At 38.2% G+C, this 18,514-nt stretch overlaps 2 protein-coding genes across 3 annotated transcripts in view; one reads left to right on the top strand and one right to left on the bottom strand.

Moving 5' to 3' along the window:
• dhx38 (DEAH (Asp-Glu-Ala-His) box polypeptide 38) overlaps nt 1-18,514 on the top strand; it is a 210,461-nt gene that overhangs the window by 66,841 nt on the left and 125,106 nt on the right. The window lies entirely within an intron of this gene.
• wwp2 (WW domain containing E3 ubiquitin protein ligase 2) overlaps nt 1-18,514 on the bottom strand; it is a 129,596-nt gene that overhangs the window by 24,644 nt on the left and 86,438 nt on the right. For both annotated transcript variants that reach the window (XR_007263762.1, XM_048605723.1), the window contains exons 9-12: nt 11,330-11,464; nt 9,177-9,252; nt 8,212-8,283; nt 6,636-6,724 (exon numbers count right to left, since the gene is read on the bottom strand). Coding sequence is in view for 1 of the 2 variants with exons in the window: in XM_048605723.1 (XP_048461680.1) it covers nt 6,636-6,724; nt 8,212-8,283; nt 9,177-9,252; nt 11,330-11,464 (372 nt within the window). In the remaining variant the exon portion in view is untranslated. The remainder of the gene's footprint in view (nt 1-6,635; nt 6,725-8,211; nt 8,284-9,176; nt 9,253-11,329; nt 11,465-18,514) is intronic.

An 18,514-nucleotide genomic window follows, 5' to 3' on the forward strand; every position in this document is an offset into this window, starting at 1 on the left:
CAGTGCCACAACGATGCCACCCGAAGCATGCAGGAACAGCAACTCATATTCCGCTTGGGAACCCTGCAGCCCAATGGTATCAATGTGGATTTCACAAGCTTCAAAATCTCCCCTCCCCCTACCGCATCCCAAAACCAGTCCAGCTCGTCCCCGCCTCCGTAACCTGTTCTTCCTCCCACCTATCCCCTCCTCCCACCTCAAGCCGCACCCCCATCTCCTACCTACTAACCTCATCCCGCCCCCTTGACTTGTCCGTCCTCCCTGGACTGACCTATCCCCTCCCTAACTCCCCACCTACACTCACCTTTACTGGCCCCATCCCCGCCTCTTCGACCTGTTTGTTTCCTCACCACCTACCCACTCCTCTATCCATCTTCTATCCGCCTCCCACTCTCTCCCTATTTATTTCAGAACCCTCTTCCCCTCCCCCTTTTCTGATGAAGGGTCTAGGCCCGAAACGTCAGACTATCTTCAACATTCATTCCAACACACAATGGCAACATTCTGTATCATCTACAAAATGCAGTGCAACTTCTCCAAGCTTCCTTTGCATGTTCCAAACCTGCGACCTCTAACACCTGAAGGAAGAAGAGAAGCAGCAGCATCAGAACACCATGACTATTTCCCTCAAGGCACACTCCATCTTAACCTCGAACTAAATACACAGTGCTTCACAGGAGTCAATAACCTGCAAAATCCTTGTTAACAGCACATGTATTACAACGAAATAAGAAGGTCAATAGAGTAATTAGGGTTGGGCAATAAAATTGTTTGCTAATAATACTCATAATACAAACTAGCAAATAAATATTGAAGCATCAAGCAATCCCCAATCCAGGGCAAATATTTTCCAGAACAGTAAAATTTTGTTCATTCTGCCTCAAGAATGTGCCCAAGGTCTGGCCATGGAAAAGCATTCCCTAGTGAACCAATGCAACATTTCATATTTTGCAGTGTCCCTGTGCTTTCTCAAAGTTAAGCAGCAACAATTACCAAATTAGGATCACTTCAGTGGTGCCCAAACCCAATTCACATGGGACATTTGCAATCAACAGGCAAAGCAAACTTTCATTCCATTTGTCTGGGCAGGAGGTTGCCCGAGAGCACAGACTCCTCCACTCGCCAAATCACATGGTTCTATCACATTGAATTTTATTAAACCTGTTGACTGACTGTATTATGTAGCTTTATACATAGACATTGTTGTATGCAGGATTTCCTTAGAATTGTCCTATATGGTCAAATGTTCTAATTCAGACAGGCTTCTGGGGGAACTAAGATCAACAATGCATCAACTTGAACTAATTGTAGATAGATAGGAACAGGAGTCGGCCATTCAGCCCCTGAGCCCTGTTCCATCATTTCATGAGATCATTGCTGATCTGTGGCCCATACCCCTTAATCCCTTTGATTAACAAAAAATTCTCTATCTCAGAGGTAAAACTAACAACTGATCTAACATTAACTGCCATTTCTTGAAGGCAGTTTTAAACCTCTGCCACCCTTTGCATGTAGAAGTGCTTCCTAAAATCTCCCCTACCTGGTTTGGCCCTAATTCTCAGGTTGTGCCCCCAGTCATAAAATCTGCCCGAAAAGATTATCAATCCAGAAGACTGGAAGAGTAATTGGAGCAGGACAATTTAAAGTCTATGACAGATACATCATTTGATTAAGAGCCACCAGCAGAATCATAATTACTTATTTTTTCAAAAACAAAATACAATTATCTTTGTAAATTTCAGTTAGACAGAAACAGGGTATACTACCTTATTTAGTTCACTTGGTATCAGACAAAAAAGATGACTGGAATCAAGTTATACTTAACCTGAATTTTTATACAACAAATTACAGTTTCAGCTAAAATGTTCAGCACAAAAAGTTACAGAATAAGAAAGAACCTCAGTACAAAAACAAATGGTTTCCATTGATGCAGAAAGATTCTCAGCAGCCTGTCCGTGGTTCTACCCTGTGGTAGAACAGCATGACGTAACCTACCATAGGGTAAAACCACTGGTAGGTCACAGAGTGAAAGCATCTGCAGGGGCAATGATGGAGACTCTAAGTACAGACACTACATCCACCGAGAAAGAACAGCAATATTGAAAATCAACTTTTTTATACAAAGATAATGAAAAACATCAGAAACTTAAGCAAGCCTGCATTAAAAGCTGCACAATTATGGAAAATAGACAATAATGTAACAAACAGAAAAATATCTTTTGTTGGACACGCCAATTTAGTATTTTCGTTAAAATTAACGTATCTCAGAATAACAATGACAACAGCACTTATCAAACCTTCTTGCACTGTGTAAGGAACCAACTCCCATCAAGTTATTGCATAGGAAATATTTTGTCAAATAGCTACCCTTCCCTAACGATTTCACGCCTTTTCTCATATTGCTCCACTGTTGCACAGACCACTTATGAAGAATAAAAAAATTGCAGATTTCTAGATATGTAAAAAGCTCAGAATATGAATATTGTAATGAAATTCACTGCTTTGTAAGACCCAGACCAATGGGAACCAAGTACAAATTGTTATCTGCACAAACTTTGAATTTCAAAGTCTGTATTTTTTAAGACAAAATCTGAAAGAGAAACCAAAACTTCAGATTTTTGAGAAAGAAAGGTTGTAATTTAGGATATGTGGCTATGACATCAGACTGTGACCTCAAGTTATTGGAGAATGGAAACTGGATTGGGAAAAAGCACAAAACTTTCAGAGATCAGCAGGAGTTCAAGGCAGGCAAGGGGTAGTTTCACATGTGTAGGATAACTGTGAAAAATTAAAATCTAACGCTCGTGTGAACCAAGCTAAGGAGGTTCTGGAAAGTAACCCCTTTGATAACCAGATACCTGGAACTCATGAAGTAAAGATACAGTTGGAAATAATTTGATGAAAAAATACGTTCTGAAGAAAACAGGTTGAACTCTGTCTGAGGAAGACAGAATTTATGAAGGACTTTGTGGCTGCACATGGTATCATGTGTGCTAAGGGGGCTGACAGTAAATTTGAGAGATCTAGGTTTGTTATATTGGCTATGTAAACTGTGATTTTTAACTTCTAGTAAATAAAAATTATCTGTTAATTCATGTTTAATATATGTTGATTTTGGTTTGGTGGCAAAGTGTGATCTTGTCCGTCTGTTGGAGTTGTTTGGCAAGTTTGATTCTTTTAGGTTATTGGCCTGATATTGGGATATTGGAATCATAATGAATTATGGGGTAGCAAACAATTGTGATGAGGATAAAGGAGACATTATGATTAAATGACAACTGTTATTGAGGACTGTGGCCTTACTTACAAAGGTCACAAAACATGAGTTGCTACTAAAACAATATCATTTGTCAACTGTTATAGTATGTTTCAAAACTGTTCAGAATTATTTTATAAGTGAAAATTCAATTACTTTCCCTGCCCCTATCTTGTACAAATGGCTGACTGCACACCTTCCTGACCTGCGCTGTCACATTATGTAACTTCGAGCAGTAGCAAGTTCATCCACTTCTACCAGCAGATCTACAATTTTGCAATTGCTGATCCTGCAGGTGTCACCTTCTCACAACACATAAACATGTTTACACACATACATTCAATTGATTTTGAGGCAGGCAACTCGATGGGGAACACTACTATAGAAGCTGTCAACAGCATGGGGAGACAGAGGACATTGGTAGGGTGTTAACCAAGTATTTCATTTCTGCCTTCACTCAAGAGGAGGAGGATGTAAGTGCAGAATTTGGAGTGAGGGACTATGAGTTTCTTAAGCAGATTGACATAGGGAGTGAGGAGATACTTAGAGGTTTTGGCGGGCTTAAAAGAGGACAAATCCCCTGGTCCTGATGATTTGCATTCCAGGCTGGTGCGGGAGGTGAGGGAGGAAATTACAGGAGCTCTGACCCAAATTTTTATTTGTCTCTGGCCACAGGGCCAGGGGACTGGAGGACAGCTACTGAGCTTCTACTTTTCAAGAAGAGTGGTAGGGATAAGCCAGGGAATTACAGAGTATTGGAGAAAATTCTTAAGTAGAGAATTAATCGCAACTTGGAGAGGCAAGGTTTGATCAGGGATAGTCAGAACGGATTTGTCAGAGGGAGATTCATGCCTAATAAATCTGGTGGAGTTTTTCCAGGAGCTGCTCAGGTTAGAGCACATTTGGAGTATTATGAGCAGTTGTGGACTGAATATCTAAGGAAGGATGTGCTGATGTTGGAGGGGGTCCAGAGGAGGTTTACAAGTGGATCCCTGGATTGAAGGGCTTGTTATATCAGGAGCGGTTGAGGACTCTGGGTCTGTACTCAGTGGAATTTAGAAGGATGGGGGGGGGTCAGATTGAAACCTAAAAGTACTGAGGGGCCTGGATACAGTAGATGTGGAGAAGATGTTTCCACTATTAGGACAGACTAGGACCTGAGGGCACAAGCTCAAAGCGAAGGAACAATTCTTCAGAACTGAGATGAGGAGGAATGTCTTCAGCCAGACAGTAGTTAATCTGTGGAATTCATTGCCACAGAGGATTGTGGAGGCCAAGTCATTGAGTGTATTTAAGACAGAGATTGTTGATTGGTAAGGGGATTAAGGGCTATGGGGAGAAGGCAGGAGAATGGGGTTGAGAAACATTTCAGCCATGATCAAATGGTGGAGCAGACTTGATGGGCCGAATGACCTAATTCTTCTCATACATCTTAAGTTGTTATGATCAGATGTGTAGGTGAGGGTAATGCAGTTGATTTAGTTTGTTGGATTTCAGCAAAGCCTTTAACAAGATCCCACATGGGAAAATGATAAAGAAGGTGAAAGCACATGGCAGGGAAACTTGGCAAGATGGATCCAAATCTGGCTTAGTGGTAGAAGACAGTGGGTCGTGGTACAGAGGCTTGTTTGTGTGACTGGAGGTTGGCGTCCAAAGGTGTATCACAGGGAACAGCAATAGTAAGTTCCTTATCGATCAAGATATATATAAATGATAAGGATGAGAATGTTGGGAGGGGGATGATAAGTTAAGTTTGTGGATGACACAAAGATTGGTCAGGTGGCAGTGGTTGATATTGAGGAAGAAGATCTTAGGTTACAAAATGATATAGATGTGTTGGTCAGATGTGCAGATCCATGGCAGGTGAAATCTAACCCTGAAAAGTGCAAGCTGATGATGCACTTTGGAAGAAGTAACAAGACAAGGGCGTACCCAATGAATGGAAAGACACTAGGAAGCTCAGAGAAACAGAGCGATCTTGGGGTGCTTATCCACAGATCCCTGAAGATGGCAGGACAAGAAAATAAGGTGGTTAAGAAGGCATATGGTACACCTGCCTTTTTCAGTTGCAGACTAGAGCAGGGAGGTTATGTTGGAGCTGGAAAAAACTTTGGTTAAGCCACAGCTGGTAGTTCTGGTCAAAGGATGTGATTGCATTCCCTCCAATGCAGAGGACATTCACCAGGATGTTGGCAACATTGGAGCATCTTAAGTATGAAGAGATGCGAGATATACTTGGTTGCTTCCTTTAGAGCAGAGAAGGCTGAGACAGGAACCTGACTGAGATGTATGAGATTATGAAGGGCATACACAGGGTGGACAGTAAGCATCTGTTTCCTTTAGTTGAAGGGTCAATACTGAGGGAGCATAATTTTAAGGTGAGGGGTAGGAGGTTTAGAGGGATTGAAGGAAAACTTTTTTTCACCCAGAGGGTGGTGGGAATCTAAAATGGACTGTCTGAGAGGCAGGAGAAGTGTGAAACCTCGCAACCTTTAAAAAGTTGTGGATGAGCACTTGAAATGACATAACATTTAAGGCTATGGGCCAAGTGCTGAAAAGTGTAGATTATTGTGAGTTGGTCAATTCAGACTAGATGGGCCAAAGGACCTACTCTGCGCTGTATGACTATGTGGAAGACAAAAACAAAGTTATTGGAGTTCATCTCTAAGTAGGGGACGCATGGCTGGTCTCTCTTTGGGTGAACATTTAGGTTTTGGCTAATTTTCTTTGATTTGTGGCAGATCCAGTACTTTAAATCACAAACAAACACATGGGGAAATGCAAGCTGGTAGAACAGAAGATTGAACCACTATTGTAATGACAACTCAACTTGCTGATAAAAGGTTTTGCCATCCAGCAAGTTTCAAACGTCACTGGATTCTCATCATCACAAAACTCTTCATAAGCCATCAAACATGGAAGCAAGGGGAATCAGGACTTCATTGTAGTTTGATGCAGGTGTCATGCCATTTTGTATCTTTTCAGAAATTCACAATCAGAGCACCTTTAATTGGCCAGAATATCGCTATAAAAAGTTGCTTTTAAAAAAAGCTTATTTGATTACATTTCCCATATAGATTAACATGTTAAGTTTTGCACGCTCAGTTATGTATTCTGTCATGCACAGAGAATGTGAGGATGAATATAAAAGTCATTGTTGTCTTTCAATTAGTGCCTTGTGTTCTTTTGTATCCAACTGAACAGGTGCACACTCAGTTAACTTAAATATTCCAAATGTAAAACAACATCTTTGGGAATACCATAATCCCTCATTATGTGCACAAGTCTATAGCCGGTCTTGAAACCATAACCTCATTACTCAACTAGCAGAAAGAAGCAGCTGTTGCCCCAATAAATCTTCTTGTTTAGTATTACTCACCTTGCTATACCTCCATAATCCAAACCCTCCTCCCCACGCATGATGATATACAGTCGACGTCGCAAGTCATAGGGCTTCATGTTCATTATCTGTATGTCAAATAATTCAAAATATTTCAAAGTTATCAATTAGAAAATAAAATCCAGGGCCTTTTTGAGTCAGTTTACATTTTACAGACACTCAAGGACAATGATTTCTGATCATGTTATATAAGGAATTACACTTGAAATGCTCCAGTGTCCAATGTGAGTGAGTTGAATATTAGATAATAACAATAAATAGCCCTGATTTTTAATTGATGGTGCCAATTGAATTCAGGTAAATTAGCTCCTGCAAGTTATCAACGGACGGGTACACATATAGGAAGGGTTTAGAGGGATATGGGCCAAATGCTGACAAGTGGGACTAGATCAGTTTAGGATATCTGGTCTGCGCGGACAAGTCAGATGGAAGGGTCCGTTATTGTGCTATATAACTCTATGACTGACTATAACAGTTATTGTATAAGATCTTCAAGTTATTATAATGGTAACATATCATTTATTGCACTGATTTAAAGCTGGGTTTTGCCGCCAACCACCATATGGTCCAGCCCAAACAATGTATGTGGCAAAAAAAAGCTAGAAACTTTAAGTTAACTGTGAGCATCTCCTTATACTTTTCTTATTCAATATCTTTATTCTGTAATGTAGATTGTTAAGATAAGAAAATTAGTGTAGTGGTAAAGTCTAGAGACCTACAAAGTTAAAATCAAAAGCAGACAGGATGGATACAGAATGATAATCAATTCAAGAATCAAAGAGATATGCAGCAACGATACACACTAGTAAAAACAAAGAAAAAGCAAACTTGACAAGTAAAAGACAACTGCATGCAGCAAGTTGACAAAAAAAATTGTTGATATTCACATTGAGTAATAAAATAAAAAAGTTAGCAATAAATTTGAATGTGATATAAGATACAAATCCACAACTTAAATATAGATTGCTAACTGCAAATTATGTGAGCTACCAGCAGCTGCAGCTGGCTACAAATGGACAGATGTTTCTGATAGAAATGATAGGCAACTAAGTTTCAGATATGGAGAAAGAGTACAAGGATTTCCTCAGAACAAACAGTCAAAGAAAGTGTCCCGTGTATGTGCCTTACTTGGTAGGACAAATGCTATAACAGCATCCTACAGAGAATTATCATGTGATCAAATATCAGGAATACATCCAATCCGGCCTTTCTAGAGAGGTCCTCAATACAATGTTTCCCAGAGAGGTTTTTCAATGGCTGACACCTGGTGAACCTTGACATAATTCAGCAGTCTGAACCTATCTTAATGAACAAGCCTGGTCGGGGTGATCGCTTTTCAGATTTGGGAACAATAGTAATAGCAGCAGATGGGTTAAGACTCATCTAAACATCTCTGCACTTCCCAATGTATAATTAAAAAGAAATGGCTACATAATGTTGCTTTCAGTCTTAGCAGTAATTTTGCTGATAGCAGAAATAATGAAAATGCATTTAATGTTTATTCTTTTCCATATGATGCCTTTACCTCCAGCATTTAGATTTTAAAGTTTATTACCTGCTGAAAAGAATCCTCAAATAGAGTCTGTCTGGATACACTGATCTTAACGTGACTTGGTAATGCATTGGACTGAAACAACAATCAAAATTCACCAAAATAAGAGAACAGAATAAATTCAAAATTCTAGGCAGAAATACAGAACTTCAAAATTAAAACCCATTCGTTTCAAGATTGAAATGGCCAGGTATTTCAAGGATATCTGTGTTGCTCACTAGTTCTGCACCATATCGAAAAGTACTATCAAGGGGGGTTAAATAACAGAATTCTATTCAAATGAAGAAATAATATCTTAAAAGAATGAAAAAATACTGACTACACTTTCAGGATTCTAATTCCAGTCAGAATTGTGCAAAATCTCTGTCTTGGTCTGCTATATTGTTTCCAACCCAGTTACAAGGAAGTGGAAAATTAGTTTTAAATAAAACAACAAAACCTCTTACTGATATTTTGCCCCTAACTTACATGCCATGTATACATTGTATCTTCAAGTAAAAAAACCTGGTTTCAGTTCCAAAGGCTGTCTTTGAATATCATTTTAGCACAGCTGGAAACTAGTTCTTGGTCAGCTGATTCTGACAAAGCTGTTTCACATTATCCAAGAAGTAAACATTAAGTGAAATACTCTGTTTCCATTCTTCTGGTAACCAGAAAATAAATGTCAAAAGAATTCATTTTGCACTTCAATAAAATTAGATGTCAAGTGTGAAGATTTTTCCTTAACTAGAAATTTTATTGTGAGCTGAATAATCTGGTCAGATAGGTACATGCTGTTACCCTTAGAAAAAATTTAAACTGAAATTGTATCACTATAATCATTAACTTTAGATGAACATATTAGTATAATTTATTTTATACCATTAACTTACATATTAATTTGTTATAGAAAACATGTAAATATCAAAATAAATAAAACTATCAAAAATACTGAAATATATTTCTTTATCTTTCATTACTCTACTCACATGGCAAAGGAACCGGAACTGGTGATATTTCCATCGAAAGCTTCGATCATAAGCTGCTGGAGATCCACTTTTAGAACTGCAGTTATTAAAAAATTTGTCTTGTCATCATAGTAACTAGCTACAAACTGAAGTTCAATCTGGTTAGCATAACACATTTCATAACCAGCTATTAGATAACATAAAACCAGTTAATTTCTAAGTGGTAATTTAGTGATTCTTAAAAGCATTTTACTTAATTTACTTACATGCATATTAATTCAGATGAAAAAATGAAAGTATGAAATGTTGAAAGAAATAAGCAATGGATGCACTTAGTGAAATGAGCATGAAGAATGTTTGCAAGTGTATCAATTACTTTTTTGACTTTGTATAAAATAATGCTTTGGAGTTCAAGTGTCACTAGTGTGAAATCCACCATATTATAGACTTTATTAAATGATTTGCACCACACAAGTATCAACTAGTGGAAGACATCAGTGTGAAATCTAGTGTACTATAGACTTTACTAAATGAATTTACACTGGTTAGCGAGTTATTTGTGCATCTATACACCAAGTTTCCACATAATAATTGTCAATACATTACAAGACCCCACAAGTATGACACAGAAGCCTCTTATACCCTTATGGATGTAGGGCTCAGTGCAAGATCCTCAACTATAGGAATCAGGTTAGTTCTAAGGTAGGTTCATGAGATAGTTCTCTCCACCGATCTCTCCAAAGATATCATTCTTTCAAAAGGGAGAAAAACTTAAATCTAGATTTTCTTCTGCTACTTGTCTCTATAATTGCAACAGAGGCACCAGAGGTGTGCAAGAGTTTACTACCAGCTGAGGAGCCTGATACAGACTAAGATGTTATTTATGCAGAGTCTATCTTTTTGTGCACAAAGGAAACCAGCTACAGGAACTGCAATTTCAAATCTGAATTATCATACATACTATCGTTTAAATGTTTTTAAAAGCAAAAACATTAATGTCAAAGAATGTCAAATGAACAATTTTCAGGTATTGTCTTAATTATGGCAATGTTAATTATGAAAAGTTGATAGATAAGGATATTATTAAGTGGAGAGGGTTCAGAAAAGATTTTCCAGGATGTTGCCGGGAATGGAGAGTTCGAATTATGGGGAGAGGTTGGATTGGCTGGGACTTTTTTCAGTGGAGTGTAGGGGTGACTTTATAGAGGTTTATAAAATCATGAGGGGTATAGATAAGGTGAATGTCAGGTGTCTTTTCCCTAGGGTGGGGGATTTCAAGACTAGGGGGCATGTTTTTAAGGTGAGAGAATAAAGATTTAAAAAAGACATGAAAGTTTTTTTTAAACACAGAGAGTGGTTAGTGTGTGCAATGAACTTCTAGAGGAAGTGGTATGTGCAGGTACAGCTACAACGTTCAAAAGACATTTAGGTAAGTACATGAATAAGAAACGTTTGGAGGGATATGGGCCAAGCGCAGGCAGGTAGAACTAGTTTCGTTTGGGATTATGCTCAGCATGGACTGGTTCGATTGAAGGGTCTGTTACCATGTTTTATGACTGTATGACTCTCTAACTTGAAAAGATGCCTTTTGGCATTTTAATGAACTTCAGTACATTTGCCTTCTTAACCATCATTTGTCCTTTATGTGTGTAAACATGAAGATTACAAATCCATATGCCTTTTCCAATTAGTTTCATAATAAAGGTGGATCATAAAATGCTTTGCAAGTATGTCAAGCTTGATAGGGTTTTTTTAATACCTTTTTTAAGGTAAACTGATGAAGTCTAATCATCAACTGGTAATATAGGCATGAGTGATCTTGGGAATGGGATATTTAAAGAAAAAGCTTAATTCTTAAAGTGATACTTTTTGTTTAACATGAAAGATAACAATGTATATCCATGTTAAGTAAAGTGTACTTCTTCAGCTTCTCCTTAAACCAAACTTTAGACCAAAATAAACATTTACAGCTAGGCTCAATCCATGCCACTCAATGCTTTTCCATTTCAAATTACTAATTGTCTTTGGTAATAGCAGAGAATATGATTACATACAAATGACAAAAATAAACCATTCCAATTTATATGTAAATATGCTGGAATGTTCATATTTTCATAATTTTGGCACAGTGCAAAAATAAAATTGCAACAATCCTAAACAGAAATCATATTTACCTAGAAGTGGAATCAAATCCAGTTCGAGGATCTTTAAAGGTGGTGGAACGAGAGTTATGGTCCACAAAATATCGAACACCTTCATTTGTATATTTCATCTCCCAGCCAGGTGGCAGAGGGGATTCTTGGATCATCCTATGAAAACCCAATTTTAGCTCATGTTATAGGAATATTTTTGCACAAAAGCTGGACAAAAATTAGAAATATTGAATATCAACTTGTTCAAAGTTGCACAACTGTGTGCTGTATAGGCTAAGAACTGCACGAAAGCATCGGTCTTCCTGAATAACTCATCAAAGATCTTTTCCCGCAGGAAGAAATACTTTTCATTTATTTTCATTGTGAAGGAGGTGTTTGGTATGCTTGCCTTTATTGGTCAGTGCATTGAGTATAGGAGTTGGGAGGTTATGTTGTTGCTGTACAGTCCATTGGTTAGGCTACTATTGGAATACCGCGTGCAGTTCTGGTCTCTCTGCTATAGTAAGAATGTTGTGAAACTTGAAAGGGTTCAAAAAAGATTCGCAAGAATGTTGCTGGGTTTGAGGGTTTGAGTTATAGGGAGAGGCTGAATAGACTGGGGCTGTTTTCCCTGGAACAGTGGAGATTGAGGAATGACCTTACAGAGGTTTATAAAATCATGAGGGACATGGATAGGGTAAATAGACATGGGCTTTTTTCCCTGGGGTGAGGGAGTCCAAACTCAAGGGCATAGGTTTAAGATAAGAGGGGAAAGATTTAAAAGGGATCTAAGGGGCAACATTTTCACACAGAGGGTGGTGCATGTATGGAATGAGCTGTCAGAGGAAGTAATAGAGGCTGGTACAATTGCAATAATTAAAAGACATCTGGATAGGTAAATGAAAGGAAGGGTTTAGAAGGATATGGGCCAAATGCTGGCAAATGGGACTGGATTTATTTGGGATAGGGGTAGCAGGAACTGCAGATGCTGGAGAATCGGAGACAACAAGGTGCAGAGCTGGATGAACATAGCAGACCAAGCAGCATCATAGGAGCAGAAAGGCTGACGTTTCGGGCCTAGACCCTTCATCTCTTTTCAATATGGACGAGTTGGACCGAAGGGTCTGTTTCCGTGCTGTATATCTCTTTGACTCTAGATTGAGAGCTAGTTCACCCAAAGCTGTCAAGGTTTCCCTACGAGAATTATGGTAGCATTTCTAAGTTTAAGTTTAAAAATAATAAAAGTTTGGAGTTTATTCCAAGAAAAGCAAAATTCAGAAGTGTTTAGTAGTTATAAACATTCCTCAAATTCTAATACAAAGTACTTCAACATCATTGAACAAAATGATTTGATTGCATGAAGTGGGATGCATATTTCAAAAGGTGAAACACACAAGAGAAATTTAGTCCATGCTCTTCACAGTCATAATTCTTGTCTAATCATAATTGTTCATTAAAGTCTATCATTGCATTCTGGTTTTTGGAAATTTCAATTCAGTACATTTTAATTCCATTGAAATCAATACATATTTAAAAGTATCTTTTTAGTGAAACTGTCATTCAGGGCCAACCAAGAGTACTGACATTTACTAACAGGATCTAGGCATCACTGATATACTTCTCACTATATTGATACATATCCTGCATACCAAAAGTTCGTGATTACATTGTTAAAGTAACAGTTCAGATCACTTTCACTTGAAATATATCTTCAACATTGATCTTTTGAATTTACTTAAACTTCCTAAGGGAAATTAAGATAGAGCTGAGGAAAGTCAAAACAATGGCAGTCACCAAAGTAAGAGATAGTTAGAAAGATGAGGTAAACAGAAATAGTTAAATAAAACATGGAAGCTGAAGAGTAAAAAAAGTGAGACACAATGAGACAATATGTATTTCCCACGCGAAAGCTGGACAATCTTTATCATTTCGGGAAGCATTTTTTTCCTGTAGTCTGCATTGTACAAAGGTATCAGCAGTTTAGTTTTTGCTTGTAAAGGCAGCTTTAATTTGACAATTGATACATGGCAGGCTACATAACAATCATGCTAAAGTAGAGACATTTCTGTTCAAATTTTTAGATTAAAAATTAATTGTCTTGGTATTGATTTAACCATCTAGGCAGGGACCCAAAAAGGGGGCATCAAAAGGAGAAAAACACTGCTCAAGACACACACTGCCAGAAACAACAGCATTCACTGGACAAGTAACCTGTTGATCAGATGGTCTACAAGCCAAAATGGCTACTTTGGATACTGCTAAAACAACAACAGACATTTATTTAGCAAGATGTGCCAGAATCCCTTGACCTTCTTTCTTGCTTGCCATGTGTCAACACAGCGGTGTTTATTGGGAGTTCATGGCAAATTGTATTGTTGTAGAGTTGGAAGATAGAGCAGGCATTATTTTTCATACCTGCAGCACAAGGCAAACAAATGTAAGCACCTGCCTCTGTATTAATCTATTGGTCAGAGAACTTGAGCACTTTAGATAGTGCCCACTTATAAAATCACAACCATGACCCTGCTGCACAGGTAAAATATTGCTATTGTGCTGAGGTAAAATATAGCCTGACCCACACATGCTGCCTCTCAGTTTCTTAACTCAAAGTTTCCAGCTCCTCTGTCCCCTCTTGGTGCCACATTATGTGAAGTGTCTGCCACAGTATAGCTGTTACATAAGTACTTTTTATCCTTCCTGGTCTATCTTTTTGTGCAGAAAGGATTAATGGCCATTTGTGCAACACCAACCACCTATCCAGGAATGGTCAGCTAATATTTCAGCATGGACTGCAGTGGCATCTTGCTGGCTGGTCTAGCTCAGATGGATGAAGTTTTCATTAACATAAAATCAGGACAGAATTACATTACAAATTTCAACGTTTCACCTCCGCACAGATTTTCTCTGCAAAAAGCATTTCTGAAAGAGAACATTTCCTGACCCCTCACTGCTGGAGAGGGCCCTGGTTTTGTAAATATTGTGCGGAAACTAGGGATGCGCACTATCCTTAGAATATCTGAACATTTGTCTGAAAACAGACAGCCATTCACATCATGCACTGGGCTTCTAATACGATCTTCAGAAGGTTAAGCTTTGGGACAGTAACATTGAACTCTTTCTGCCCCTGCATGCATGAGAAAAGGCACTCAAAGTAATTACAATGTAAGATGCTATTCTGTTCTCCCCCATCCCCAAATATTCCATGCACAACCCTAATTTCATGTTTCTGGTAAATGTCACCAACATGTACCTCAGTTGGTGCCAACGTCATCTTTCTCCTGCCTCACAGTTCATTGCATGGTTGAGAAGGAAGGTTTGTTTGAGAGTAGGGAGGGAGGGCAAACTAGAAACAGGATAAGCACCAAGGCCTACAATTTCTCTTTCTGATCAGGCTTCCAGTAAAATAGAATTATGTCCGACTTGAAACTGAATCTATTCAAATCATTGAAACAATCCTGAAAATGATGATTAGTCATGTTATGATAAGTGATACAGCCTTTAGGCTTTGCCAAGTTAATGAGTAAGAAGAGTTGCAAACTCATATGATTTCAAAAATCAGATTTTTTAAAATGTATGACGGTAATCTTAGAGAGAATGTGCCAAAGCTTCTTTTGGAATTGTACCACATTAACTTCAACAATAGACTGATTAAACTGCAGTTTGCTGGCTAATTTTATTCCACTTAAGGATATTGCTTTGTAATATAATTTAAGGTTAAAATTATTTTAATTATGAAAAAGCAACTTCTCTCAGCAGTATATTGCTGGGTATGATTCCATAGGTGCAATGCAGCTTGAGTTACCTTGTCCAAAATCTTTAACAATTAACGCCAGCATGTTACACAATTGCAGAGGGAGTTGAGGCCAATTCTGTTCTCACCCAATATTCACATTTCCAGCAGGAATTGCTGGGTAGAAATAGAATTGCAAACTTTTCCGCTAAACACTTAGTCTTCTATGACCATCCCAAATGAGATCAGCCAATGCAGCAAACACTGGAGATCATAACTGAGACTTTATTTGCATGTGTCACTCAACAAAAGCTCTTAGACACTGGACAGCCTTCAGCTTATAAAATCTGTAATCTCCAAAAGGTTGTTGAAACTCCAATGGAAAAATAAAGTGGAATGAAATCATTTCTGACAGCATTGACTAGTTGAAGACATCAGTGGAACAATCTTGGGAGTAAATTTGCAACACGCAATTACTATATTTCAAGTTTGAAAATGGAAAGAGTACAGAAAGACAGTTGAAAATACATGAATTAATACAAAACATTATAAACAGAATGATGAATTTGGCAATGAGTTAGCATACTGTGCTTCCACCATGACTTGAAATATTTGGTAGTTTCAAGCAAGTTGCCACTGGGACAAATTTTCATGCTGTAGTCTATACCCAATTACTAGTCTGACGCAGGTCACAGCACAGTTGGTGCAGAAATGCAATCATTATGCTGATACAATACAGGGTGCTTCCTGTGATGCAAAGTCAAGGCAGGGCAATGGGAACTTTCGTTTGCATGTAATCATGCTAAACTTGACAGTACTTAATGTACTTGACACAAGTGTCCAAAATAGAACCATTTTCTATTCTTCTTTCATTTCCAATACAAATGGTAAAATCCACTGCAACGCAATACGTGAGTTTGTCTTTTCCAACAGGAATATGAAAATGCACATTATGCCTTTTGGTACAAAGTGAGATCGACATTTCCTGCTTGTTACTTCCTTTGACAACTCTTATCAAAGTGTTGTGGTTAATTTGAATTCACACAGACTGTTTATCTATCTACAGGTCTTTGAGCCTACTTTTGGCATCCTGTCCCACTTGAGATACTTTCTCACTTTCTGAAGAAGGGTCTAGGCCCGAAACATCAGCCTTCCTGCTCCTCTGATGCTGCTTGGCCTGCTGTGTTCATCCAGCTCTACACCTTGTTATCTCAGATTCTCCAGCATCTGCAGTTCCTACTACCACTTGAAATAAGATCCCCATAATGTGATCTGAAGGGGATGACTGGTGAGCAAGAGTAAGCCATTCATAATGCCTACCATGAGAGACATTTAACCACAATAATGAAACGACCATACTGCAGTCAGCAGGTTGTATAATATGGTCAGGTGAGAAAGGAAAATTTAAAGGGTTTAGCATCACTGGATCCTCAATCATCAGAAATCATCCGTCTGTGACACAGACAATGTGTTCCATAAGATAGACATTTTATTTTTAATTCGGCAAACTCTAGAACTGTGCTAATGTAAGTCCATATAAGCTGAATCCTGGAAAATTCAAAGTACAGTTAAGATCCTATCACAAAGGAAACAATAAGTTTACCCTGGTAAGCCAGAACTAACCATGATGTGACTAAGTAGCTGTAATTCTGAAACACAGATATTAAGATGAACTGCTGACATTATCTTTACAGCATATAAATCAGGATCCACGATGCTGTAATAGATTCTAATTATAATTAGAAAAAGTACTTCATAAGAATTTCATATTAAGAATGAACTTAATCCATATCTTGCAATTGCATAATCGTGTTTAAACACTAGGCATAGGCAGCTCCAATGAATTTGCTGCCTATGGTAACAAAAAATATCTCAAGACTATTTAGAAAATGGTTTTCAACTTTAGCAGGATAGCATAAAATTGTTGTTTCCGGCCTGACAACCATTAAAGAAAACCAGGATGATGTACAATAACAAATTGTGATGGTTTTTGTGACGCTATGAGAGAGTAAGCTATTGAAAGGCTTCAAGATCTTGCAACTCAATTAGGCACCGATTAACACTGGACCGTATTTTACAAGGCCCATGATAATAATTTATTTGAAAAGCCCCAAAAATCAGCAGATCAAAAGATCAAAGATATGAAGGTAAAAGGGAAAGAATTATAAAGGATAATACTAGCATGATAAGGAAATCTCACATCCAGAAATGGGCTTAACTGTATGGTAAACAAAGACACGGGCCAAAGAAGCTCTCTTCTGCCCTCTATTTCTCAACACCAGCCCATGTTGCTGAATTTGCCACACTACCCATATTGTATGGCATCATCTCATGAGTAAAATACAATTAATTTAGTACTTCTAGACCCCAGTAGGCTCAAGCATAGTCAGACAGGAGATCACCTGACTCCCGTCTTCTTTCTCTTTCCCTTTGCACTCTAGAAAGCTCAGACAGGTTGGGACCAGGTAATGCAAAGGCCAACCACTGGATTTTACGTGACCCCAACTTCAAACCCATCAGTGTGGAAGCTTAAAATCCAGACCGTTAAATATTTTCTCTGGATAATAATAGCAAACTCTTCTTTAAGCAACAGCAGTTTCACAGAAGTTACATTAGACGTTTAACTACGAACAAGAAGATGGATTTTATTTAGCTTTATAGTGAACATGCTAGGAAAAAATCCTGGGAAGTTCAAATGCCATTCTCAATTTAGTTAAGCAAAAATGTTGATTGGGCATTTATAAATGAGTCGTAATGACTATAAAATACTTCTGCAATGCTGTCATAACCGCTGTTGCTGTTTCTGTTGATCTCTGACAGGCAAATTGAGATAATCATGTTTTTTTTGTTGGTAATCACAGCCAATTGGCCACCACTTGGCTGGTTGTCAAATTTAAACCTTAAACTGACGCACACAAATACTGAACAGTCATTGAACAGGAAAGTGAGCCCTTTTGTACAATGACTTACTTTGATGAGTTCAACCTTTTTGAGATATTGTCAGCAGAATAATTAAAATTAAGAAATTACAATTTTGACAGTAGTTTTTCTTTTTGTTGTAAGAACATAAGAAATAGGAGCAGGAGTAGGCCATCTGGCCCCTCAAGCCTGCTCTGCCATTCAATAAGATCATGGCTAATCTCTTCATGGACTCAGCTCCACTTACCCACCATAGCCCTTAATTCCTTTACTGTGCCAATTTGTCCCTCTAAGCCCACTCTATCACAGACTATCTCAATAACTACTCAGCTCTGGTCAATCATTGCCCTTGCCTCAGTCTATGGTCCCCTGGACTCTGAAACTGCATTCCTGTACTAATTCACAAGCTCCATTTTGACATTTTGAAACACCCCCTTTTCTTAAACTGAGTTGTTGCCTTCATACTCTTCCCCTTCAATATGAGAAATTGGGATGGAGATCATCTGAGCCATGGACTTCTTCACAGTAAATCTAAGTGCTATTTTGTATCCATTGTAGACCTGTTGCTTAAATTTCCC

The sequence above is a fragment of the Rhincodon typus genome, chromosome 15 (assembly GCF_021869965.1).
Source record: "Rhincodon typus isolate 14 chromosome 15, sRhiTyp1.1, whole genome shotgun sequence".
Lineage (NCBI taxonomy): Eukaryota > Metazoa > Chordata > Chondrichthyes > Orectolobiformes > Rhincodontidae > Rhincodon > Rhincodon typus.